Here is a 12173-nt window from a genome sequence, read left to right on the forward strand (position 1 = left end):
GGGCCTTATTTACAATTCACCCTAACGTGTGTCTAGTCTGTGTTAACATAGTGGAATGTCACCCCACTGTTGTAATAGTTTTGATGTTCTATGCACTTATTCCGCTGATGATTATACAAGACTAATTTCCTTTTTCCAAATAGTACTGACAAATCATTCAATCAAATGAATTCCATCATTCATTCCCCTCTAGAACTGCTGGTTTTCTACTGGGACCCCCATAGGACGTAAGCACAACACAGTGAGCTTTGACGGAGTGAGAAAGGCGTGAAAGCCTGCTTCCCGGAAAGCAACGCGAGCATTGTAAGGTTGCACCAAGGTCCTATGCAAGGACCTCTGTGCTGAGGGGGGGGGCGCGAGGGCCGAGTGTGAAGACCATCTGAAGTGAGTTTGTCCAAAGCCGGAGGTTTTAGTGTGCAGGAAGAGGCTGGATGTGGAGAATGGACGAGGCTTTCCCTGCACATTTAGATGTGATCTGTGTTTCAGCACGGCACATCAGAGCCTTGCCGCCATCAAATGCAAACCAGGTGTTCTCATGTAATCAAAACGGCTGCAAATGTGCGATGTGTGTATGTGCGTGTGCATGTGTGTGCGTGTCGTGTGTGTGTGTGTGTGTGTGTGTGTGTGTGTGCGTGTGCGTGTAAGCACAAATGTGTACAGCACACCATGTTCAAGAGCTACATACTACGTCAATACATCAAGGTTAAATTGGAGACAGACCGAGACTGGCCTCAGGGGCCAAATCCAAGAGATCCAAGATGAGGACAATGAATATTCAGTCTTCAGCCAGATGAGTTCATTTGAACACACACAGCCTAAAGTTCACACATACTTTATATCGATTCATCTGGGTCAAATGATCAATTAACCAATGGGAAATACTTTAAAGTGTGTGTGTGTGTGTGTGTGTGTGTGTGTGTGTGTGTGTGTGTGTGTGTGTGTGTGTGTGTGTGTGTGTGTGTGTGTGTGTGTGTGTGTGTGTGTGTGTGTGTGTGTGTAGACCGGTTCTTATGTCTTCATGGTAGTTTGTCTGGGCTCTTGGATAGGCTCTGCAGCAGACTTCTCTGGAAGTATTCCTCTGGTATTTCAGGAACCAGGACCTCCAGGAGAAGGTCACATATGCAGTAGACTAGGTGTCTGGGGAGCAAATAGGTTACAATAAGACACTGCACCTCCACTTCACAGTCGAGTGTGTCTAGTCTGTGTTAACATAGTGGAATGCCACCCCACTGTTGTAATAGTTTTGATGTTCTATGCACTTATTCCGCTGATGATTATACAAGACTAATTTCCTTTTCCAAATAGTACTGACAAATCAATCAATCAAATTAATTCCATCATTCATTCACCTCTAGAACTGCCGGTTTTCCACTGGGACCCCTAGAACTGCTGGTTTTCTATCCTCCCAGGATCTCAAGTACTGCTGATTTTCTACCTTACCAAGACCTCTACTAGTGCTGGTTTTCTATCCTACCAGGACCTCTAGTAGTGCTGGTTCTCTATCCTACAAGGACCCCTTGTACTGATGATTTTCCAACAAGTTAGTTGTATTCAGCTGGCATCATTGACTGCAGCTGTATTATCAAAGGAGTTCAACCTGGGACATAAGGTGAATGCAATTAACTACCTTGTAGGATAAATAGTCCCCAGCAGTACCACTGGGAACCACTGCATAATATCACAGTGAACAGACCTCTAATCCACCTCTAGAGTACATCATTTTTTCTCTATGTGCAGCAGAGAAATAAGACATGGTCTTATGCAACAGCCTTGAATACCGGCTCCAGACCCTTCCAAAAAGTGAATGTTCCAATACATCGGCACCAATGTACAGAATTGTTTGATGTCTATGAAAATCTCCTTGGTTTGACAGCTACATAAAACTATAAAATATATACAGCTCCGTGCCAAAGTTTTAGGCACTTTAGATGTTTCACAAAAACATTTGTCTTATATGGTTATTCTGTCTTCTCCATTAGTGTCAATAGGACATATAATAGTGAAATATTTCAGTGATATTTATATGTTGTTAAAGAAAGAAACAAAGTAACAGACCACTTATATATTAAAAAACAACAACGTAAGGGTTTTGTTCGCATATAGATCAGTAGAGGATTTAACAATTATGCCAAATACTGTATGTGATAATGATCATCAACAAAATATGTAGGTTGAAGCAAAATCATGAACAAAAACAGAGCTGTGTAGGAGGAATAAAACTGGGTGAGGAACAGCTATAGTACAACGGCTAGGTTGCTGAAGAAGTTTCAAAGGTGAGGTTGCTGAACACGGTTTAATCTAAAAGAAATCTTACACCATGGCTAGAGTGAACATAGCAACAAGACACAAGGTGGTCATTATGCATTAGCAAGGTTTCTCACAGGCAGACATTTCAAGGCAGACAGGTTGTTTCCAGATGTGCTGTCCAAGCACTTCTGCAGAAGCACAAAGAAACAGGTTTAGGACCGGAAACGCTGTGGTCGGCCAAGGAAACAGCAGACGAAAGACACATTAAGCTGCCTTCCCTTTGCAATCGGAAGATGTCCATCAGCTCAGAACTGTCAGAAACCAGTGGGACCATGGTACACCCATCCACAGTCCAGAGAAGTCATGGAAGACTTGAAGCTAAAAAGCCATTCCTACGACGAGGAAGCAAAGCCAAGCCACTCACCTATGCATGCAAACACAAGAACTGGGGTGCAGAACAATTGTTAGCAGTGTGCAGGCCGTTTGTTTGCCGAAGGTCTGGAGAACACTACAAGGTTTCTGATGGAGGTTTCTTGCACTTTTGGTTGTAGAATTGGTCAGAATTAGTGGTCTCCCCAATGCTGAGAAGCCGATTGTTATCCATCATGCAATTCCATCAGGAGATATCTGATCCGTCCAAAATGTATTCTGCAGCACGACAATTACCCCAAATATACTGTATAGTCAGTCATAAAAGTACAACATATCTTCAAAGAAAAATAAGAACAAGGAGTCACCTCCTAGGATAATAAGACACCTTATTCTCGACTTTTTCAGCACTTTTTCACAAATGCCTAAAGTGAGAGAGTGTGTGTGTGTGTGTGTGTGTGTGTGTGTGTGTGTGTGTGTGTGTGTGTGTGTGTGTGTGTGTTTACCTGTTTATGAATGGATTCTGCAGAGACTGGTGTGCCGTTTCCCAGCTTAGTTTGTATTTGTCAGAGCCCAGCATGTCTGTCACCAGATCTACATACACACACATTGAAATCAATTGTTAGATATATGGAGGTGACATAGTAAACACAGCATCCTTCAAATCATTCAAAGAAATACGTGTCTTTCTCTCTGTCTTTACAGTTTACAAAGTAATACATAAGTACCGGTAAACCAATAATCGAATAATAACTAATACATACGTAAACCAAGAACCTATCATCAGCCTACATTGAAACTATACACACTGTAGGATGCCAGGCCAACAATGACCTGGCATCTGTATAACCTGCTATCTAAATTACATTCTAGCCTTTGCATAATCCTGCAAGGCCGTCAAGGCTAGGGCAAGTGCTACGGCCTGAGATGGAGTCTGAAGAGGTGACTCTTCAAATTACGTCAGAAGATCGGGAGTGAGTCTTTGTTCTACTTCTATGAGGGTCAGATATTACGACACTAGAATAGAAAGGGGAAATCTGCCATTGTATCGGTCCTCGTACCACTGTACTGCGCAAGGGTCTGTTTTAGGATAAGCAACTTAGTCTAGGTCTAGGGTTAGGATTAGGTCAAGGGTCAAGGTTAAGGGTTTTGGAGCAGGACAAGAGAATGAATGTTGTCAATAGCAAGGTCTTCACAGCTGTGTGTGTGTGTGTGTGTGTGTGTGTGTGTGTGTGTGTGTGTGTGTGTGTGTGTGTGTGTGTGTGTGTGTGCGTGTGCGTGTGCGTGTGCGTGTGCGCGTGCGTGCGTGCGTGCGTGGGTGTACATGCGTGCATGTGTGCATTTATACCAGGTACTAGCTTGAGGAGGCTGTGCAGGGCCTGCTGTTTGGTATCTTCTTTCTGCTGCTGACTGCGTTCAGGGCGGGGTTGTGAGGGCAGCGACCCCCCTGGCCACACTGCCTCCTGAAGCATCCTCATGTACGTCACCCAGTATTGGATACAGGTCAGGTTGGCCACACTCACATCCAGCCATCTGATATGCACAACCACACAGAAAGAAACATGCCGTTTGTTTTTAGCCACATTAACCCTGGCATCAGTTAAGTCAATATAGGCAAACATTCAGTATAGGCAAAAATGTGTAAAAACAAATAAATTATTATAACATTTAAATTGCCAATCTACAAGCTCACAACGCATCGCAAAGCAGGTATTGCTGAGTATTGGTGGTTAGATTTACATTTAAATGAACCTGTATGTTACTGTTAGTCTCAAAGAGCATGAAAGAGACAGGAGCATTACACAACTGAGCATTCTTACAAGACACAATAGCTTGGACATGAAATGTTCATTGTCATGTTTCGAAACCCACAACCTAAACTGTTACAGTTCATGCAGTCAAGTCGATTCAAGATTATGTTGTTTTTTTAAGGACATTTATCCAATAGCCACAGTGGAGAGAAACGGCAGAAAATGGCAGTCGAGGGGGGGGGGGGGCATGCAGCGAGGACTGAGACTTGAGATAGTATGCGCTCTGCCCAGGTAAGCCACTGGGGTGCCACTGGAAGAGAAGATCTTATTAAATGACTATCTACGGATGACTGGGAAACATGGAGCCCAGGTCTGGTTGTGACCTGACCTTGTCCATACTGAGATTTACTATTGTTGGTCTGAAAACATGATCACACCAGCCATCCAGACTGGTTAGTGAGGTTATTTTTAAGCCCAATGCGAAGACTAAAAGACTTGAAGGAACAGCTGGTTGGTTCAGCCAGGTAGTATGATCCGAATCACAGCGTCCTGTATTTCAGTCTCTCATGTCATTCTTTTGTTTTTCTACCTTCACTTTCCTGTACATCCTCTGCTTTAGACAATAATCTTAAAAACTAGAAAAAACTAAAAATAATAATGCTCTATCGTACAGTACAGTGTTGATTTATATTCATATTGCAGAGATTATAGCTGCTGAAAAAGAATGGACTGTCTTTAGACTGCTCACATACACAATGTATTGGTAAAAATACTGAGATGCAGACTTGACCAAAAACTGATTACAAATGCGCACACGCACACACACACACACACATTATTTCTCTCTCTCTCTCTCTCTCTGTTACAAATAACAGTTCTGACTCCAGACTCCGCTGAGATGTAGACATGATAAAAAACTTCCAAAATGATTTAACAGCATGCAGACACTCTTATGCAACGCTGTTCAAAACCACATAGAGCTTAAAAGAAACAGGGACCTCCCTTCAGGGCTTATGTCATGTTTATCCATTGTTGACACATGAGGAACCCTCCCCCTAAATGAAGCTATTTCATTAGCGTGTCATTTTAGATTACTGACTGCTGTTTGACAGCAGTCCTTCGAGCTACAGAAGGGTGGATATTATGGTGGCCATCATTTTTCACTTTCTTATGCTTTTATCAGTGTTTCATAACTTGCTAAAAGCGATACTGCGCTCTGATCACACTGTCTATTGTATGTGTTGTATAACTGCCGTGTTAAGACTGGGCATGAGGCACAATGTTCGCCAAGTTTATCCCTGTGTTCCAATGTTTTAACCTTGAAGTATTTAATACTGTAACTCAGATCATTTAAGGACATGCTCTGCTCTTTACGTTGTATAACTGTACTGTAGCACGAAGCTGAGCAAGCAAGAAATGATCTAACAGCTGAGATGTGCATCTGAAGACTAATGACAGAAACAACTATAAGTAAGTACAGAGTCAAGTCCAGACGCAACGTATAATGCTGTCCCATGCTTTATTCAACAAACAGACAGCATTAATTACTGTGTGCGGACATTACGTTGCTGTCGGGCAGAAAACTCTTATCTCCATATTCTAAGTTGTTGTGTTTTTTCGTAAATTAATGCCCTACTTGATCATACTACAGCTTCACACAAAAGCATCATAAGTAGCAGATCTTTCTTCAAGCTTGTAGATCTGCTACTTTTGCCGTTTTTGAATTAGAATAGAGTTTTGGACATGTGAGGTTCCCACCCGACAGAGACGATTACCTTTCTTTAATTTGAGGGGTTTGTTATATCAAGAATTGTGGGGACGTGTAGTGTATAAACCACCTCTTTTCATAAGGAACAACTATACCACCGCAACCTGCCGCAACCTGCATGCACTTAGTGACAGAATGAGTTGCTAAATAATTTGGTAAAACATGTACTCCATAAATGGGACAAAAAAAAACAACTATTACAACTACAGTATGTTGGATACGAGAGCCGCAGTTGGAGGTAAATAAAATCCTTACCTTATATTAAAAAAACAACAACAAATGAATGGAGCACTTGGTGTACAATCAATACAGAATGCAGTGAATCAACAAACATGGAGACACTAGAATGAGCGTGTGTAGTACTCCAAATACAGACAGACACACAGAGATGTAGTTGACATAAGTAAAAACTGATTACGCACGCACGCACGCACGCACGCACGCACGCACGCACGCACGGCCCTGGGTTTCGTGGGAATTCTTCTGGTTATCAGTGAGGTCTGGCCTCCTCCCCAGCAACAGTGTTTATTTTGGTCAAGGCTAGTTAAAAGCCCAGTAGGAGGATGATTATGTGAGTCCATTCACCACCACATACCGCCCAGAGACAAGCTCATTAAATCACACTGACTTATGACAGGTCACTGCCCCATGGCTACACAGCACACAGGGAGCTACAGTTTGTGGAACACTGACAACTATGACTAACGCTGCACGCTGCATGATAAACTAATACAAACATTAAAATGACTACAATGATTAAAAGGACTACAATTTAGTCAGAGCAATGCCCGTTGGGAGGGCAAGCCATTGCATTCCCAACGTGCTCAGTGCAGTACCCATTATCTTATAACTTGGAGGCCAGTCTATGTCATATTGATGAAATCCGGGCTCCATATACGGACAAAAAAGTGACACAGACCGAAAAACCCAGAAACAGACAGATACAGAGATGTGTGGATTGATATAGACCAGCGCCTACTCGGGAACGATGCAAGTTGGAAAAACATAACCCTACCATCACTTTTACGCCCATATTATGGAGATTTTGGTATCTGTCTGTCTGTGTCCATTTTCCCATTCATTTCAATGAAGTTGCTCACCCAGCGCATACTCCCTCCTTCCAGGTTTGGGCACGCCATTTTGATTACATCAAGGGGCCCATTTGTATGCGCAGCAGTGTCCTTCATGCATCTACGTCACAAACTACTTCCGTGTGCAAGCCTGTGAGTCAAGCCCATTGGTCGAAACCGTTTTTGCTAGTGGGCCCCAACCGGCCCAAACTTGGAATACCAGATTTGGCCAGTAGGGAGGTTAACGCTTCAGAATTCCCCTGGTCCTGGGGGCTTGGTCCAGGCCAGTCGATGGCATTCAGTACTATGACGTCATATGTATGATTCATATATGGGGATTTGCGGTTTTATCTATATTTTTGCAATCTGGGAACCCAGACCTAACTGAAAATGAAAAACGCAAGGAAACCGGAGTTTTTGGTCTGCCTTCACCGCTCCACTTCCGGGTGGTGCGACTATGTTTTCATTCCCACTAACAATATTTCTACACGGAACACTAACACCACTTCTCCCAGAGAACATGGATCGTTTTGGTTATAAGCCCACTTGTTTCTATGATGAAAGAGCAAGTTAAAATGTGAATATTTTTCCGTGGTTTTGTCTGCTCCGCGGACGCTATTGTTAAATTAGTTTCGGTTAGTTTTGAGGGGGGAAGGGTCGACGGACACGTGAATCCCGCCCACTACATTTGATTGGGTAAAGCGTGGCCTGCTTCCTGATCTGATAGCATGCCCACTTGAAACCAATGCGCACGGGTTGTCAACACGGCTACCGACAGATTCAAACGTAGAGCAGAATCTGTTCTTGAGCGATTAATATGTTTGTAGATCCGCTGAGCCAACCAACTTCCCACTCTGTGCATCACTCGACTTGATGATGTGCGCGCCAAGTTTGAAGTCATATCTGTACAATCACTGGCTCTGGACAACTGCCTAGCCGACCTAGTTCAAACTCGCAACACACACACACACACACACACACACACACACACACGTATATGTATTTATATTACACACACCTGTGGTCTGACCTGCATGTTCTTTGTTTTACCAAGGACCGAACTCGGAAATAAAGGTTAGACAAAATACCACCCACAAATCCCTTTTTCAGGGTCACTGGTCGGGTATCCAACGCAGGACTCTGGAGAGCTTAACGGCTCTGATGGCAAAACATCCACGAACACACAGTCAAAACCTAAGACACACAATGACATTGCTGAGGCCTTTTTTACAATTTGGGAGTAACTCTGCCCAACTGCAAATCATCTGATCTCGTCTCAACACAGGAAACTTGATGTAACTTTCTCTCTAAGCCAAGTTCGTGTCGTTGTGAAACTGACAGCCTGATAAATGTCATGGAATGACGCCAACCTGTAGTAGCTAAGCCTGCTCTTGCAAGAAGGAAAATCTTCCATCAACTTCTGCACACTCCAATTTCTTTGAATATGCAGGTAGTCGTCGGGTCAGAGACGGGCTATTAGAGAATAAAAGCAAGGAGGCTCAAGAAATTCCAAAACAAGGTCTGAGACCAGCTCAAGGATATGATTAATGAGTTCAAACATGAGACCACACACTTGGTGATCTTATTGTCTGATGGAAGACGACCTACTCTATAGCTGTGTATAGCTGTAGTGCACTTATGCATTTTTCAACATTATTTACAGAATGGAATCAATCTTACTGATGCAATATCTTTTCATACTGTACTGTCTCAGTAAGAAATAACATCCCAGATCCCAGCACTCGGTCCTTGCCATTTCTCCTATTAGTATTAACATTCATTTTACAATAATTCCTCAATTGTAAGGGGTACACTTTGTCATATACAGTGTTGTATACTGTCTGTATGTTCTGTAATGACTGGCGCCATTAGTGCAAGTTCTGTATGTTCTTGAGCCCTTTCAGTATTGTTACCCTGCCTGCAGCAATGTGTGGCAGGGTATTGTAATCGCTACTCTGTATATGTATGTGTGTACCTGTCGGTAAACAAAATTACTTGATAAATGTCCAGATTTTGATGGAACTTTGCTGGAATGATCAGTTGGCTGCCCCAAAGAGATGATTAACTTTTCGGTGGAAAAGGTCAAAAGTAAAATCACAATTAAAGTAAATAAATGACTTAATTGCTCAAATCTCAGGAACAGAGACGTTAAGACGTAAGGCATAAACGTACATCAGAATGTTTAATCAGATTTTGATCAAACTTGGTGGATGAGTTATGAGTAGGGTCAGGACCTGCACTACTTTATTTTTTCCCAAATAGGTCTTAGAAAAGCGCTGTATAAATTCCAGGTATTATTATCATTTTAAAAATCCTTGTCTGAATTAACCCTTTTTTCCCCAAACAATACTTGTAAATCTGGTATTTTAGATATTTGTTGTACAAAGTCGGGGGCTTTGTCAGAGTACCCATTGTACACGTCTGTCTGTGTCCAAACTAGAAAAAAATGTAATTAAAAATATATATAAAAAATATGGGGGGACCCCCGCGAAACATCGCGGACCCCTTCGGCTGGCTTATTTTTTTCATGAAGGTGGTTGCTTGTTTCTGGCGCACATCTGGCAACACTGACCTGTCTGCTTGTCTGCCCTCCAACGTGGCAACCCAGACTGCCGACTCGGTGTTGTTGTTAGCGGCTGCGTTGAGACACTGGCGTGTTTTAATGTTTTGTGTGGGATGTGCATGACATATTAGCGTGAGTGTGGTGTGATGTGAGACATGAGCAAAGTGAAAGCAACGGCGGGGGTTGAAGCGAAGTGGTCGCGTGTGTTGTTGTTGTGCAGATGGGGAGATTTCAATGGCGGCCGCGTCGTCTTGCGTCGGCTGTGTTCGGTTTCGCTCGGTGGTGCTCACGCTAAAGGGAACGAAAGGGTCTCCCCGTAATGTGGTGAGTTTGTGCTGGTCGCAATTAATTATGCGCCGAGGAGGCAAATGTGTGGTGAGCAATGAAAAGTAGCCTACGCCACATGTAAATTAATCGCGCACGTTGTGGCTTGTGTGGTTAGTGACATGTGATATGTTGTGGTTGTGTTTAGTCCGAAAGAATGGAAGTGAAACAATGATAAAGGAAGTGAATGAGTGAGTGATAACGGAAGATGGGACTTATCTCTAATGCAATATAGATCTCTGTATCCGTCTACCTGTGTCCCTTTAATGCCCGTAAAGGGAGATCCCTGATGTCATTAGTATATGCCCATATCCTGTATATTGGCATGCCCATATATGGGCATATCGTTCAGATCGGTGGTTCTGGACAACCGCATATCCAAACAACTCTGTGGCGGGGACCGCACTCCCTCGAGTCCTTGCTGATGCCGGTCTGAGGCCGGTCCCATTTATGCACATGACCATATATGGGCACAGTGGTCGGACTGTGGCTCTGGACAACAGGATCTCCATATGCCTATATATGGGCATATCAGGTTTGTTTATGGCTATGTCTGAGTCATAGTGAAATGCCTATATACTGTATGGGCGTATTGGGTTTGTTTATGGTTATGTGTGTGTGTGTGTGTGTGTGTGTGTGTGTGTGTGTGTGTGTGTGTGTGTGTGTGTGTGTGTGTGTGTGTGTGTGTGTGTGTGTGTGTGTGTGTGTGTGTGGATGTTTGAGTTCACCCAAATAATTACTTATTTTCTATCAATTACACACCCATGAAGCCTTGAATTCATGGAGATTTCTTTGTTTTTAATCATTTGATGACTGGCAGAGTCTCCAGTAGGACTTAAAGAGTCTCCTACTGAGTCTTCTATTGACCGATGACCCGGTCATCAAATTATTGGCTCAGGAATGAGACAAAAACTAAGAAATCTCCATGAATTCAAGGCTTCATGGGGTGTGTAATTGACAGAAAATAGTAATGTATTGGGTGAACTACTCCTTTAAGCAACATTCTATGAAAGGTGTTTATTACAATAGAATGAATGGGTGGGGTCTACTCGTATGTTATGAAGCTCAGTTCAGTCAACCTGGTGCAAGTCTGCCCAAAACATCTGAAATCTGAATGTTCAAAAATCTTCAAAAATAGCAAAAGCTGTGAGCTTGTAGGCTAAGAATAAAATAGGGCTTACAGCAAGTGGTTACTATAGATTGGACCAGGCACTGAAAGCAACCCACCATATTACCATTACCAAAAACGTTCTGCTGCAAACGCCATTACTATTACGACTCCCACTAGCTACTACACTTGCACAAAACTGACTACTGACTAATACCACCACTATTACTACTACTGCCACAACAACAACAACAACAAGCTGGCACGTTGCTCAGTGGTTAGCACTGCTGCCTCAGAGGAAGAAGGCACTGGGTTTTTAATCCTACTGGCTTCTGACTGGAAACTTTCTGTGTGCTTTTCCCAATCCCGTGTCCAGGTGGGTTCCTCTGGGTGTTCCATTTTCCTACCACACCTAAAGACATGCATGTTAAGTGCTTGTCACTGGCCTTGACCAAAAGGCACGGGCCTCAAAGCTGGAGCTGGTCCCCGGGTACCGCAGAACCGTCGCTCACAAATTCAAGGCACGTGTAAATGTACTTGCCAATAAATACACTTAACACTAACTACCACTATATACAGTACTATATAATGGTATTAACACAACTAACACTGTAATTATTGTTTGCTACCACTATGCACATGTCCCTGCCACTCCCATTTAAAACAAACCCTTTTCACAGTCCTAGTGTGTGTTCTTATTTCTTTTGACACTGCAAAAATATAAACACAATCACTTAAAAAATACTCCAGCTGGAAAATGACCCCGTCTAATTGACATTTAGAATTAGCCTGGAAAAAGTGACATGGACACAGGGCTCGGGTTGGATGGCTATGCGGGCAAAGAGAAGGGAAAGCTGATGTTCATTTGGAGAAGTGAGTGAGGCAATTAATGCATGGTCTGTGACTTGTTGGAAGAAGAATGTTGACATGAGGCTGTTTTTCACATCTTAGCACGTTGGCCCCGATATGGTTC

At 43.0% G+C, this 12173-nt stretch overlaps 1 protein-coding gene across 1 annotated transcript in view; it reads right to left on the minus strand.

Moving 5' to 3' along the window:
- Nucleotides 1-890: 890 nt before the first annotated feature.
- The window catches only part of snx19b (sorting nexin 19b), a 44578-nt gene continuing 33295 nt past the window's right edge, over nt 891-12173 (minus strand). Inside the window, exons 12-14 of the mRNA XM_084064892.1 lie at nt 3965-4149; nt 3123-3210; nt 891-1137 (exon numbers count right to left, since the gene is read on the minus strand). Of these exons, the coding sequence (XP_083921018.1) occupies nt 1017-1137; nt 3123-3210; nt 3965-4149 (394 nt within the window). The 3' untranslated portion in view covers nt 891-1016. The remainder of the gene's footprint in view (nt 1138-3122; nt 3211-3964; nt 4150-12173) is intronic.

Source organism: Gymnoscopelus microlampas, assembly GCF_963454915.1.
Source record: "Gymnoscopelus microlampas genome assembly, chromosome: 8".
Classification (NCBI taxonomy): domain Eukaryota; kingdom Metazoa; phylum Chordata; class Actinopteri; order Myctophiformes; family Myctophidae; genus Gymnoscopelus; species Gymnoscopelus microlampas.